At 41.6% G+C, this 16,271-nt stretch overlaps 1 protein-coding gene across 3 annotated transcripts in view; it reads left to right on the plus strand.

The window, feature by feature from the left end:
• Positions 1-532: 532 nt before the first annotated feature.
• The window catches only part of STX1A (syntaxin 1A), a 190,421-nt gene continuing 174,682 nt past the window's right edge, over positions 533-16,271 (plus strand). The window contains exon 1 of one of the 3 annotated variants that reach the window (XM_073667619.1): positions 533-1,005. In XM_073667619.1, coding sequence (XP_073523720.1) covers positions 976-1,005 — 30 coding nt within the window. In that variant the 5' untranslated portion in view covers positions 533-975. The remainder of the gene's footprint in view (positions 1,006-16,271) is intronic. The other 2 variants (XM_073667618.1, XM_073667617.1) reach the window with 2 other exon arrangements.

Genomic DNA, 16,271 nt, shown 5'->3' on the forward strand with positions numbered 1-16,271 from the left:
CTATTAGGAGGTCTCAGTTATTAGGAGGTCTCAGTTATTAGGAGGTCTCAGCTATCAGGAGGTCTCAGCTATTAGGAGGTCTCAGTTATTAGGAGGTCTCAGCTATCAGGAGGTCTCAGCTATTAAGAGGTCTCAGTTATTAGGAGGTCTCAGTTATTAGGAGGTCTCAATTATGAGGAGGTCTCAGTAATGAGGAGGTCTTAGTTATTAGGAGGTCTCAGTTATTAGGAGGTCTCAGTTATTAGGAGGTCTCAGTTATTAGGAGGTCTCAGCTATCAGGAGGTCTCAGCTATTAGGAGGTCTCAGTTATTAGGAGGTCTCAGTTATTAGGAGGTCTCAATTATGAGGAGGTCTCAGTAATGAGGAGGTCTTAGTTATTAGGAGGTCTCAGTTATTAGGAGGTCTCAGTTATTAGGAGGTCTCAGCTATCAGGAGGTCTCAGCTATTAGGAGGTCTCAGTTATTAGGAGGTCTCAGTTATTAGGAGGTCTCAATTATGAGGAGGTCTCAGTAATGAGGAGGTCTTAGTTATTAGGAGGTCTCAGATATTAGGAGCACACTGTTGCACACACACAGCAGCAGATGCCCCACCTCTACCCACAATCCCCTGACTGAGAGAGGAAGATAGGGGAGGATGTGATCGCAGGAGAGCTGTGCTCAGCAGACGGGATGTGATTGCTGCAAGGAGTCGGCTTTGTGCTAGAGGAGCAGAGAGGGGCAGCATGCATGTCAACCATCTGTAGCAATCCGATCCAGTGCAGAATGTGTAGGCAGCCAGTCTGACAGATCAGATCGCTCAGAAGCCTAGAGTGTGTACAGACAGCTGAGAGTCACCGACCTATATTCATCCAGAAGATGCACATACAGTGTGACCCATAGACACCGAGACTCATCCAGTCCTAGTGAGAGGTTCAGCAGAGATCTGTCACCCCTTGTCTCCGACCAGATCGCCCGATAGCCCTTTGAGGGGGTGAGGATGAAGGATCGCACCCGGGAGCTGCGTGCTGTGAGTATCCCTCCTGCTTATTCTCTACTTGTTGCACACAGGAGGTGCCCAGACATGTTGCTGGCATGGGTGACTGCCCGGAGAACATGGCATCATCTCCAGACTACAAGTTGTTTTGTATTTTTCATAGTTTCTGATTAATATTTGATTTTAGGGCTGTGTCTTATTACATGACAGGTCTATTCCTCAGGTGATGATGCCATGGAGCAGAGACAGGTCAGACTGATCCTACCAAAGCATGGTGGAAATAATGACAGCCACCAGAAAAAAGATGACAAGTAGATATCTGGTATTTCTGTCCATCACTGGGAGGTTATCACCTGTGGTTGGGCGTGATGGGGAAAAATGAGCTTTATTAAAAATATTGGAAACCTTTTATAATAATGACAACCATCAGAAAAAGATGGGAAGTAGATAGTTGGTATTTTTGTCCATCACTGGGAGGTTATCACCTGTGGTTGGGAGTGAAGGCGAAAAATTAGCTTTATTAAAAATTTTGGAAACCTTTTATAATAATGACAACCATGAGAAAAAGATGGGAAGTAGATAGTTGGTCTTACCTGTGGTTGGGTGTGATGGCAAAAAATGAGCTGTATTAAATATAAGCTCAATAAATTTGGTGGAGAATCGCCTGCAACTGTCCACATCCGCCCATACATCTATGTGTACATTAGTGCAATCTAATAGATAACGACCAGCGCTGCATTAGCAGCTACTTTGCTAGACTTCAGTGTGTCTGTCTAACTTCATTCTGCAACGTTCTATTCCTTTCGTCTGTACAATTTTTATTGAACGCCCCTTTGCATTTTCTTATTCTGTCATCTATAAACGGCATTACGTACCCACTCGGATTTGCTAATGTCATATGGCGCCATCTGATGAGGTTGCAGCGCCTGGAGGGGGCATTTTGGCCATGAGATGGTTAAACGGCTCACATCACACGCTGCTGGCTCATTAACAGAATGCGTTCCAGATCATCGGCTCCATATGAAGTATCACCTTTAAATATACATTCTAAATTCAGCTCTTGCTGCCTGATGTGAAGAAGCGGGGCTCTGATATATTGTGTACGTTGCTGTCAGTGTAGTCGCCTCCCTCGTCATCCTCTCTGCTGCTTGCAGCACAACCTATAATTACAGTGTAACAGATGCCTGTTGCTTAAAACTAGCTTTCAATTAGTGTTTTGAAGTCTTGAATAGGTTACATATCAGTTAGTAGCCATACGCCATCCCCTAAGCTGCTGCACAACTACAGCATTCATCACACCCTGAGACACGGTCAGACGAGGCATGCTGGGAGATGTAGTTCTTAAACAGATGGAGAGCCACAGGGAACACATTGTAATATTTGGATGGCGTTGACCAACAAGGTTTCCAAGTATTAGCCGTCGTTGTCTACTGACACATGAGCGTGCAGGGATAATTCCATGTGAAACGCGACATTCTCCGCCCTTTTCCATTCCTGCGTGTTCTTCTTGATAAATAGGTTTTCTTCATTCCACGTAAAACCCAAATACAAGAAATGGCCTCCAAGCCACGACTGCAAATATCCAACACGTCACATCTACTTTTCATCAGTCTCCTGGCTGCCTTCCTGAACAATCCTTCAGATCCAATTTTTGACCCAAGAGTTTACCGTGTTTGTCTGAAACATATATATTTTTTAATTTTTCCCAATATTCTTTGGATCTATTCATGGATCCTACAATTGTATCTTCAATCCCCTGCCCAGCTGGTCTGAAGGCCACCCAAAGCCCATGTATATATGGGGGGGTTTTCATCATAGCTGGTGCTGATGAAAAAAAATGAGATCCCAAAGTGCAACTGAATGCCAAGTACGCTGGTAATTGTCGTCTGCAGCCTTCTGCACACATGACTTCTATAGATTAAAAATCCCCTAGCAATGCCATCTGCGCCGTGCATACACATCCCCCTCCCTGTGAAATGGCAGCAGTGTGTTTGCATGCATGTATCTGTGATTACACAGCAGAGCCAGCATTACACTAAATACTGGGCTGTATCGATCGCCCGCCGCTGTGTAGCCTGCACATTGGGTTGTATACCTACAACTTGTGTCACAGGCAGAAAAGTTCCAGACTAGGGCTATGTCATATGGGCGTCAGGTGTGCTATTAGCAGTGCAGAGACCTGGCTCTTACATGCCGGTCACGCCTGTGTACTGCAGGCGGTATAAATGCTGGATTCCTGTCACATTAGAGCGGATCTGCTCTGCGTACAGTGCGTACATTGTTCCCTAAGCTCATCCATTTCTATGGCAGAGCAGCGCTGCACTTAACACTGCTCGTGGAAGCTTAGCCTGCCCATTAATGCCAGGTCCATGGTGGATTTGCAACATTGAACTTGTCATTTAAAATAAACAAGTCGTTGCATTGTCTCTTCTTTACACATTTAGGATCTGTAAACAGTCTTCATGGTTGTTACATACAGATGTAGCAGAGCTGAATCCATTATTCAACTCCATGCTGCACTTTTCTAATGGCCTTTTGTATGTGGGAGAAAATAGATTTGGAAAGGTTGAATTTTAGTATAAGGCTACGGTCATCCAAGGGAATAGGGACGATTATACTAATGACACTCTGATCAGAGTTTGATCCGAGTGTCCGCATAGTGCGATCTGGTTCTCACAGATGAGGAGAAGATGGAGGAAAAAAAAATTCTCCATCTTCTCCATTCTGTCAGTCTGCAGAAATCGGACTGCACTCAGATGACATCCGAGTGCAGTCTGATGTTTTCTATGCACCCATAGACTTGAATGGGTGAGTGGCGTCCGATTTTAAAGTGAAATCACAGCATGCTGTGATTTTTTCCAGGTTCTGTCACTGAAAAATATTGTGCATCAGCACTGCCCCATTGAATAACATTGATCCCAGTGATATCTGATAAAACATCAAATAGCACTTGTCCGATGTATACTCTGGTGTGAGCGAGCACTTAAAGTCTGTATGGCATGCCCCAATTAGATCTTATTTATTGGCTGGCAAACAAGAAATAATTTGGCACACCATAATGTGTAGTCCTAAATTGAATAAAAACATGGACACGCAACAAACTCAGCATTTTTTATATCTGACAAACTCAGCTCTGCTACAATTGCATGTGTATATTATAACTCAAACCAAGCTATAAATAGATATACCGTCTTCAAGATCCATTTAATAAGACATGATCCTGTACCTTTAAGCACTAGTTAATAACCACACTCCTACTCTACCGATGCACTAATTAAGGTATATTTGCATACCCAGCATATTCCTCATAGATCTGCTCCATCTGAAGACATGGAATATAGCTGACCTTGTTTAAGTGACTGTACTGAGATTTACGGAGGCTTATTTGTTATCTTTTATTGTACTATAGGGTTTCGTTAATACTGTGGTGTCATGTAAAGGCCATGGAAATATATTAATTTAAAATTCAAGCAGACACTTGGGAAGAGATACGTGGCTTCTGGGCTATTTGACCTGTACATTGTACAAAAATGTAGACTGGTGTTTATTGAATTGCAGTTATTCATGGGTGATATTTTGCCATATACAGTACAGGTCAAAAGGTTGGAGACATCTGCTCATGTGATGGTTTCCTTGTTCAGAAAGGCATATGCACATTGTAGATTCAGACTGAAGGCAGCAAAATCATAAAGGAGTACATACACTGCTCAAAAAAATAAAGGGAACACTCAAATAACACATCCTAGATCTGAATGAATGAAATATTGTTATTGAATACTTTGTTCTGTACAAAGTTGAATGTGCTGACAACAAAATCACACAAAAATCATCAATGGAAATCAAATTTATTAACCAATGGAGGCCTGGATTTTGAGTCACCCCCAAAATTTAAGTGGAAAAACACACTACAGAATGATCCAACTTTGATGTAATGTCCTTAAAACAAGTCAAAATGAGTCTCAGTATTGTGTATGGCCTCCACGTGCCTGTATGACCTCCCTCCAACGCCTGGACATGCTCCTGATGAGGTTGCGGATGGTCTCCTGTGGGATCCCCTCCCAGACCTGAACTAAAGCACCCGCCAACTCCTGGACAGTCTGTGGTCAACGTGACGTTGGTGATGGAGCGAGACATGATGTCCCAGATGTGCTCAATTGGATTCAGGTCTGGGGAACGGGCGGGCCAGTCCATAGCTTTAATGCCTTCATCTTGCAGGAACTGCTGACACACTCCAGCCACATGAGGTCTGGCATTGTCCTGCATTAGGAGGAACCCAGGGCCAACCTCACCAGCATATGGTCTCACAAGAGGTCTGAGGATCTCATCTCGGTACCTAATGGCAGTCAGGCTACCTCTGGCGAGCACATAGAGGGCTGTGCGGCCCTCCAAAGAAATGCCACCCCACACCATTACTGACCCACTGCCAAACCAGTCATGCTGAAGGATGTTGCAGGCAGCAGATCGCTCTCCACGGCGTCTCCAGACTCTGTCACGTCTGTCACATGTGCTCAGTGTGAACCTGCTTTCATCTGTGAAGAGCACAGGGCGCTAGTGGCGACTTTGCCAATCCTGGTGTTCTGTGGCAAATGCCAAGCTTCCTGCACGGTGTTGGGCTGTGAGCACAACCCCCATCTGTGGACGTCGGGCCCTCATATCACCCTTATGGAGTCGGTTTCTAACCTTTTGTGCAGACACATACACATTTGTGGCCTGCTGGAGGTCATTTTGCAGGGCTCTGGCAGTGCTCCTCCTGTTCCTCCTTGCACAAAGGTGGAGGTAGCGGTCCTGCTGCTGGGTTATTTCCCTCCTACGGTCCCCTCCACGTCTCCTGGTGTACTGGCCTGTCTCCTGGTAGCACCTCCTGCCTCTGGACACTACGCTGACAGACACAGCAAACCTTCTTGCCACAGCTCGCATTGATGTGCCATCCTGGATGAGCTGCACTACCTGAGCAATTTCTGTGGGTTGTAGAGTCCGTCTCATGCTACCACGAGTGTGAAAGCACAACCAACATTCAAAAGTGCCCAAAACATCAGCCAGAAAGCATTGGTACGGAGATGTGGGATGTGGTCCCCACCTGCAGAACCACTCCTTTATTGAGTGGGTCTTGATAATTGCCAATAATTTCCATCTATTGTCTATTCCATTTGCACAACAGCATGTGAAATTGATTGTCAATCAGTTTTGCTTCCTAAGTGGACAGTTTGATTTCACAGAAGTTTGATTCACTTGGAGTTATATTCTGTTGTTTAAGTGTTCCCTTTATTTTTTTGAGCAGTGTATATAAACAAAAAGCAAAGAAACAAATGTGAAACAAACCAGAATATGTGTGTAGCTCTGCAATCCTAAAAGTAACCCCCTCTTAGGGCTTGTGCATATGACCAATTTTCTCGTACGAGTGCTATCCGTGGTTTTTGAGGATAATACTCCCACCTATGATATTCTACGGAGCTGTGCACATGTCCGATTTTTTCCTCGGACAAAGTGGTCCAAGGGAAAAAAATGACATTCCAGTTTTGCCCTGTGGGGTCAGATCAAAATCAGTAATGCAAGTCTATGGGTCCTAGAAAAAAAAAGAGCGTATTTGAATGACCTCCGAGTGTGGTCCGATTTTCACAGGCTGACAAAGAGAGCCAGGTAGAGAAACTTTTTTTTTCTCTCCACGTATGAGAAAAACTGATGCCACACTGATCAAACTTGCTTAAAATCTGATCAGAATAATCGGTCCATTTTTCACGTGTATGGATAAATCGGTCATGTGAACCTACCCTTACTGCTTTACACACCTTTAGCATTCTCTCAAGCAGCTTAGCCAGGTAATGCTTTGGAATGGCTTCCAATGAACAGGTATGCCTCGTCAAGGGTTCACACGTAGAATCACCAGCCTTCAGAAAGTGTTTGCGACCATCTAGTGTGTTCTGCAGAGGCAGTGTTGTTATACAGTTCCATACAGTGTTGAGCTCTTGTCCACAACTGTTCAGAGGTAAAATGTGGCAAGAACCACCAAACTAAGCAAAGAGAAACAACAGTCCATCATTACTTTAAGAGATAAAGGTAAATTAGGAAAATTGCTAGAATCTTAAAGGTATTGAGTACAGTCATGAAAACCATTAATCGCTATGATGAAAATGATGAAACTGGCTTTCATGAGGACCGCCCTAGGAAAGGAAAGCCAGGAATTACCTCTGCTGCTGAGGATAAGAAACCACAAATTGATAGCACTTCAGATAACAGCCCTCATAAATGATGAACAGACACATCTCAATATTAACAGTCCGGAGGAGACTGCAACAAGCAGGCCTTTATTGTGGCAAAGAAGTAACTACTGAGGACCTCAAACTAGAAGAAGTTTGCCTGGAGTAACAATTCAAGGACTTGACATTAGACCAGTGAAAATCTGTACTGTGGACCGAGGAGTCAAAATTTGAGATTTTTTACACCAACTGTAATGTTTTTGTAACACACAGAAAAGGAGAGTGGATGATTTCTACATTTGTGGTTCCCACCATGGAACATGGAGGAGGAGGTGTGATGGTGTGGAGTGCCACGCTGGTTACACTCTTGGTGATTTATTCCACATTCAAGGCACACTCACCCAGCATGGCTATCACAGCATTCTTTAACAATATGCCACCCCATCTGATTTGCACTTACTGGGATCATCATTGGTGTTGCAACAGGACAATGACCTGCTAAAACAAATCACAAAGCTGTGTTAGGGCTATGTGACCAAGAAGGAGATGGATGGAGTGCTGCGTCAGATGACGTAGCCTCTACAATTGCTTTACTTCAATCCAATTTAACTAGTTTGGGATGAGTTGGACAGCAGAGATGAGGCAAAGAAGCCAACAAGTGCTCAGCACCTCCGGGAACTCCTTCAAGACTGTTGGGAAGCAAATCCAGGTGACTACCAAGATGAAGCTGCTTGACAGAAAGCCAAGGATGGGGAAAGCTGCCATCAATGTAAAAGGGGGGTGCTTTGAGTAATCTAAGGTTTAACACATATTCTGGTAAGTTTCACACTTGTTTCTGTTCTCCTTGTACCTTTGTGGTTTTGCTGCCCTCAGTCTTAATCTATAATGTGCACATTCCAATATGAACAAGGAAACCATTGGATGGACAGGTGTGTCCAATCTTTCGACCAATACTGTATATTGTAACTTAACCACCATGCATAATTTCAACTAAGACACCAGTCCACATTTTTGTACAATGTACAGGCCACATAACCCAGAAGTCTTGCATCCCTTCCAAACTGTATCCTTGAATATTAAATAAATATATTTCCAAGACCGTTACTTGTCTGGTCCAGCATGCTGATAAAATATATTATTATTAATATTTTACCCAGGTAACTAGATAGACTCAGAGCAAAGCGAGGCATGATCCATTTCACCGCTCTCTTATTTAGAAATGGTTGTGGAAGGAAGGTAGTACACTGAAGTGCACTGTTTATTTGTGCTTCTCCTATACTTTTCACCTGTACTTGCTTTGAAACTGCAGCAATTTGCGGTAAACTATGCACTGTTTTGCTACTCACTGCCGGGGCACACTGTTAACAAAGAGAGGATTTTGCTCTTGTGGACCTAACCCATGCACTTACTGTATGGCATGATCGACCATTCATTTATTCAAAGGGCCCCAAGGCTAAAAAAAAGGTTTTTTTAAAGGTAATCTTTCACCAGGTTTTTGCTATCTCATCTGAGAGCAGCATAATGTAGGAAAAGAGACCCTGGTTCCAGTGATGTGTCACTTAGTTTACTGGGTGCAGCAGCTGTGACACAATCAGAGTTCTTAGATGTAGCATGAAGCAGAGCTGAGAAAGCTGACCCCACCCACACCAGACTCTCTATGTACATTGTCTGTTGACAGTGAGCTGATGAGAGGAGGGGGAGTAGTTGGACCAGGACTCTAGTGCACTGTGGTCCCAGCAGTGATAATCTCCTGGTGATAAAACCTTCATTGTATGGAAACAACAGCACACAGCCTAATAAGTGACATGTCCATGAAATCTGGGTCTCAGCTGCTACATTATGCTGTTCGAAGATTATAGCGCAAAAACAGATTCCCTTTACGAGAATTTTAAGGTTACAGAAAAAGAAAAATAAATTGACAAAAAAGTTCAAAAACAAATATTGAATTCTTGAAAGGAAATGTTGGTTTTTCACTTGGAGTCTGTGGTTCTTATACCAGTAATACAGTTGACTTTGAATTGTCAAATATTCAGTTATTTGGTTCTCAAATATAACATATATCAGTGTTTCCCCAACTCCAGTCCTCAAGGCCCACCAACAGGTCATGTTCTCAGGATTTCCTTAGTATTAGCAGGTGATGGAATTATTGCCTGTACAGGTGATGTAATTATCACCTGAGCAACACTAAGAAAATCCTGAAAACATGGCCTGTTGGTGGGCCTCGAGGACTGGAGTTAGAGAACTCTGACATACATGACAAAGTATGCAGATTTGAAATATATGCAATGCATGAAGATTAGAACATCGTCCTTAAAAGGTTATTCAAAAAATCACTAATTATCCCTACTTATAGGATAGGAGATAAACTTGCTGACTGCTGGTGGGAAAACCACTGGGACTCACAGCAATGCTGACATTGGCTTTCTGGAACCCTGAAAATTCTGTGTATGAAACTACCAGAAAGAGCCAAGCACAACTCCTCTTCATTCAAGACAGGCTGAATAACCCCGTTCTCAGTGTTCCAGAGCCTTGACCTTTTGATCATCAAGAAGCTGTCACCAGGTTTTTGGTATCCGATCTGAGAGCAGCATGATATAGAGGCAGAGACCCTTATTCCAGCGATGTGTCTCTTACTGGGCTGCTTGCTGTCATTTTGATAAAATCACTTTTATCTGCTACAGGTTTAGCAGTTCTCTGAATGTTGAAATCTGTATAACCCAGCCCACACCACTGATTGGCAGCTTTCTGCCCATGCACAAAGAACACAGAAAGCTGCCAATCAGTGGTGGGGGCAGGGTTATACAGCTCATGATTATGCTTGACTGTCAAGCAGCAGGTTTACCAGCCCTCTCTTCATAATCTCCTTAAACTGATTAAACTGCACTAAGCAGCCCAGTAAGTGAAACATCGCTGAAATCAGGGTCTCTGCCCCTACATTATGCTGATCTCACATTAGGTAGCAAAAACCTGGTGACTGATTCCCTTTAAATTATTGCCCGTGTGATTTTGGGAATAACCTTTTAAATGGAACATGTCATGTCTGATAACACTATTAATGTGGAGATATAGGGATTAACTGTCACGGGTGTGTCAGAGGTGTGACAGGCCGTAGGGCTGCAGTTGGTTGCAGGAGATCTCTACGTTTGGCATTACAGACATCTTCTTAGTGGCTGGCTGTCTCTAGGACCCAGCGGCTACCTCCCTCTGGCTAATTAGCCCCCCGGCCTGAGTGTATAAATACCTGGTGAGTCTGAGAGGGAGGTGCCGGCGATATTCATTACTACTTGTGAGGCTTAGCAAGAGCAGTACTTCGTCCTCTCTGGAGCTTGAGGCCATGTTCGCATTTGTTTGAAGTCGTCTAAAGCTAAGCAATTCCCCCCTGTTTGTCTACCCTTGTTGTCTATAGAGTTTAGTGGAGATTGACTAGTGCTCATCTCCTTTCTTCCCTAGCCTTAGCCATACACAAGGGAAAGTCAGGGTGAGGCACGCGTGCGCCGATTGGTGAAGAGCCAATATAGGGACCGTAGTTGAGACAGTAGACCAGACTAGGAGGTCTCCACTCCCCCCTTTCCCTAGTGTCTGGGCTCCCTTTCCCTCTTCCCTCTGTGTTACACTAAGTCTTTCCCACACCTTGCGTGACATTAACCTGCAGGTTAATAGTGTTATGAAGGCGCCCGGCCGTAGTACTGAAAGTGTGACATCCAGGAGAAAATGAACATTATTTCTTCCGGCGCCGCCGGCTTTCAGTCATTCTGGTGTGGCCCGGAGCAATGACAATCACTGCTCACAGTACTGAGTGCGGCAACTGTAAGCATGTCCTGGCACTGACTGAGAGCTGGCTCAGTAGTGCACCAGTGCAGAGCGAGTTGTTAGTCAGTGCCAGGATGTGCTTACAGCCGCCGCTCTCAGTGGTTATAATTGTTCCATGCCCGCCTGCATGACTGAAAGCCGGCGGCTCCTGGGAGAAATAAAGTCTATTTTCTCCCATATTTCACATTTTCCTTTCAGCGGCTGGGCACCTCCATAACGCTATTAACCTGCAGATTAACCCTATATCTGCAGGTTCATATTCTTATCAGATATGATGTGCAATTATTGTGTTGTTGTGAGCATTAGTGATTCTCTTAAGTGATTCTAATATCATACCCATATTTTAGTTATCAAGGTTATTTTGCCACAGATCGTGCTTGATGCAATATTACATTTCTATAATATTTTTAACACAAAATGAAAAGTTATTATGCACAAGGCCTGACAGGGAGGGTAAAACTCCTAAAAGTGGCAACTGTCGCTTTAAGCACAATATGAACATAAATGAGTCTAGATATGTATAGATTAGCTTATATTCAGAGGATAGATCAAAGTCATATACAGTATGGGAGCAGGATCTAGCTAACACCTGGCTCAGGTAAATTATGCACTGTCCACGCAGCTGTTGCAGATAAAAGCCATGTTTGACTTGTTGGAGGGATAAAATAGATGATGAATGATAAAGGTAAATGATAGGACATACTGACTGAATAGAGAATAAAACTAAAAAAGCTGCGTCATTTTATTTCATGTCAACACAATTACACCACTTGTACTGTATATTGATCCATTTCCTATTACTTCAAATGTTCTCTTTCTACTGTTGTAGATTTCATATATTAGAAACGCTCTGTTCTTTCTGTGCTAAAATCAGTGATGGACCAGTCCGTGTCCCTTCTGATCCAGTGAGAATAGACAGAGATAAGACATATTGAATAGTATTGAGTGGTCATGATTTAGGCTCCACAGAGGAGGCCTTAAGACTTCATCAGTATATCTGCGAGATTCAGTCCATCAGTCATTCGTTATATTGGGAAAGTGCACGAATATACTGTAGACTCAGATAGAGCTTATCTATTTAATTAGTTCCCCAAAGTCTTAATTCTTGGAAAAGATAGTTAAAGATGATAGCAAGACTTGGAATAGCTTTTATTATAAAATATAACTTTGGAAATGTTTAAACTTTATTGACTGAGTTTAAAGGGATGGTCCAAAACTAACATTTATCTTAATCCTACATCCCTAATTATTTAATGTCATACTCTATTCTTATTTTTAATATACTTTAATTAAATATATCCCTATTCTTTCCTCACTACTTTAACTGCTTTTTTTTACTTCTTCCTGTGTGATGAAGCTTCATTTGAGAATCCCAGTGCATGGTTGGGCTAGTCCCAACTCTACTGAGCAAGCATCAGATGTCAGTGCCGACAGATGCTCAGTAGGATCTTGTCACTGTGCACTGTGCACTGATGACACGAGCCAGCAAGAGAGCACACAGTTAGTGCGCATTATAAGGGGACAACCAGCGCTGTCTCTGCAAGTGGCGTCACTTGTGGGGGTGGGGCTGGTCTCTGCTCACTTATTCTCTCCTTACAATGCACCCTGGATGTGTGTTCTCTTACTGGCTCCTCACATCTCATCAGAGCCGGCGAGAGAGCGCATTGTCACTGTGCACTGATAAGAATAGTGAGGGAACGATAGGGAATTTTTAATTAAAGGGAACTAGAAAAATGATTAGATTATGACATTAAATAGATAAGAGTTTTAGGATTAAAATAAATTTTCGTTTTGGACCACAATCTTTAAATGCTAACAAAGTGAAAGAATTCAACACAATACCATATTTGCTTATAGGATGCTGCTTTTCTTTGTAACTTCTGTTTGGGTTTTTGGTACCTTGATAAACCTAAGAAAGGAGGTTCTCCTGTACCTAATTATCTAGGTAACTTGAACAGAACCAAGGCAGAGTACATGGAGCCAGCGGTTATAGCTCATAACCATGAGACTTAACCAATCAGTTGACAAAAGTAAACACCAATGGAAAGGGCAAAAGAATGTAAAAAGTCAGTCAGGAACAGAGATGAACAGAGTCCAAACCTTTGTACAGAGAGGGTACAAGCTGTCAAGTATAGTCAAACAATAAGGGTAAAAATGAAGAACTGAATGGTAAAACAGCAATAGCATCTGTAGCAGCAGGGCACTGGTAATAAACCACTACAATTGGCATTAGTACTGGAGATATGCCATTATTAGATCAGGCCTTCTCCTTTTCATTTTGTTTTATTTTTGGGACTATATCGATGGAAATAAGGCCGTCACTGACCATTTGAATGGCTGCTTTTAGTCAGTATTTTCAGATAGTGGCTTTCAATATCATAACATAGGCAAAATATTAGCTCTGCTAAGGGTTCAGCTCTAGTGGATTTTGATTTTTCAGTTGAACTTGCGATTTCAGAATCTCGAACTAGTTTTGTTTAAGCCCGTCCATGCTACAAGTAATGTTACTGATAACACAATTGAGTGTAATGGGATGATATTCCTGGAACTGTCTGTACATGGAAAATGATTCAGCTTTAATAAAAAAAAATTAAAAAATGGTCAAAACAATGGAAACTGAAGTTCAATGTTTCAGAGTCTAAAATGCATGGAGAAGAAATTAAACTCAACCATTCGAGTGTATGTGTCCTGGAAAAGAAAAAAACGGGCAGCACATGGGTGGAATTTATGAATTGTTCATTTACTATAGACAGTTTGCGGTCGGGACACCCTTTCTTGAGCCTCCTTCTTTTTTTATTGATGTACGTGAAAAAACAGATGACAAAAATAGACACCGAACACAAACAGATGCAAAATAGACATAAAGTGTGAATAAGGTCTACATGAAAGAGCACTTTGTTCAATGTTTTAATCTAATAATGACTTATTATAACACACAAATGATTGATTAAGGTTGTAAAGGGGTTGTCTTCCGAGAGACATTTATGGCATATCCATAGGATTTGAAACTCTCATCTGTATTTGGAACACCCATAGCAATTCATTTAAAGACCCGGCACATGGACCACCACCTCTCTCACAAGTCATTGGACTCTGGTCGTACGGGGGATCAGGAAACCACATTCTAAAGATAGACGCGAGTCCCAGAAGTGGGAGCCACATCATTTGCATATGCCATAAATATCTCTCGTGAGACAACCCCTTTAATTTGACTTCTATATGGGTGTTACAAATTAGCTGACACTTGTTGTCTACTCCAGATAGTTTATTGTGGTAGATGCTTTTTTAGATTGAACCTTGCTGGCTGGGTGGGGAGGCTATTGCAGTAAGCGGAATACTCTGTCACATTATTGGAACCATTCCAGGACTTTTATTAGCTTTGTGCCATGGAGTATTATCTTGCAGAAAAAGAACATTGACAGACAATGTTTACCCTTCCCACGGGAGATCCAATGCGTCCCTTAGAAATGCATCTTTCACTATTACACTCCCACACTGCTATCACTAGGGTGTATTGCTGGCAATAAACAGGGTGGATTTATGGACGCTTACTGTTCTCACCATATGTTGGTTCCCCCATCATCATAAAAAAGTGTAATCCCATCCCCAGGCTGATAAATGTGGATAGGAGTAGACTGGCATTTAATTTTTTATACTTATGTCATCAGTTGTATAACACAGTACAAATATGCCAGTTCGAGTATGTTATACAGTATATTTATCATGTATTATCGCTTATACCGTATGCTGTTTGTTATAATACAAGTAAAATTCCCAATGGATTTCCATAGATGTACAATTATCCTGCTATATCCGTGTATATATTGCTTTTATAATGCTAAATAAATAAAATGAATGGGCGACGATCTTACAAAATAATTCTATATTCTCATACATGGCTCTTTAATCTCAGGCAAAATGTGGGTTTTCTTATCCAGGTCTGTATATGTGATTAGTCAGCTTTATTCTTTGGGTCAGTACAATTACAGGAATACCAGATTCATATTGTTTTTTTTTAATATTTTGTTACTTTTGTATAATAAAAACTATTGTTTATAACTTTTTGATTTCTTGGCAGAAGGTGGATGTGCTTCCAGCAAACAGGTGTACTTGGAAAAAAACTAATTTTTTATTGAATATATTTAAAATCGTAAATGCACATCACGAATCAAAAGTTGCAAACGCGTTTCGGACGTCTGTCCTTAATCATTGCATATTTGTAAGTAAACTATTAATATATTTATGTAAGTTCCTTGGTGTTCACATGCACATTTTAACCATTCCTAGACACTTTCATATAAAAAGAGAAAAAAAAAACATTTAAAGGAAAAAATCATAGTTATAGAGGTTTTTTTTTATCCAAGTGACTGCAAGTACGTCCTCCTTCTGCCACTTGTAACTGCAAGCACTTCAGTCTTCACTCTTCTTTGAATTCCTTCGGATAACAGCTGTTGTGTTAGCTGACAATCTTCCTACTTTATATTTTTTATTTATTGGCTGATATAGCTGTAATAGGGCTTGTTATTTTGCGGGATGAGTTGACGTCTTTATTGGTATTATTTTGGGGTACATAATATTTTATGATCGGTTTTTATAAAGAAACAACAGACCTAGCAATTCAGAATTTTTTTAATGTATTTTTTTAAGCTATTCTCCTTTCAGCAAAAGTGATAAGACAGCTTAATTCTTTATGTCAGTATGATTGCAATGAAACCACATTATTATCTATTATTATAGATTTATTTTTTTTACGCTTTTCAAATTGTGCACAAAAAAACTATATTTTACAAAAAAAAAATTGTTTATTCATCATAATTTTCTGAGAGCTGTAACATTTTTGTTAGCCGACAGAGCTGTATTGGGTTTGTTTTTTTGCGGGACAAGTTGATGTTTTCATTGATACATTTGCCATCCGTATGCTGTACGTATATAACATTGCAAAGTATAGGAGAAGCTTTGTAATTTATTTATTCATCTGTGAAAAACACTAATGATACACTGATGGTAAAAAACGGATACACTGATCCAAAACACTGATGACACTGGTACCATTTTTTTCACGTGTTTATATAGGGACTAGTGATGTGCGAGTATGTTCTGTTAACCCTTTCGACGAGCATGCTCGGGTGAACACAGAGTATCTTCAGTGTGCTCGGTGATATGTTTCAGTCTCTCAGTGTCCATGATTTGCGACTGTTTGACAGCTTTAATACATGTGAGGAATGTCTGTTTCTTAGGCATTCCTCACATGTCGCAAATCATGGACACAGAAAGACTGAAACATAACACCCGAGC

This window comes from Phyllobates terribilis, unplaced genomic scaffold (assembly GCF_046119375.1).
Source record: "Phyllobates terribilis strain yellow unplaced genomic scaffold, ASM4611937v1 Scaffold_2__4_contigs__length_985480577, whole genome shotgun sequence".
Taxonomy (NCBI): Eukaryota; Metazoa; Chordata; class Amphibia; order Anura; family Dendrobatidae; genus Phyllobates; species Phyllobates terribilis.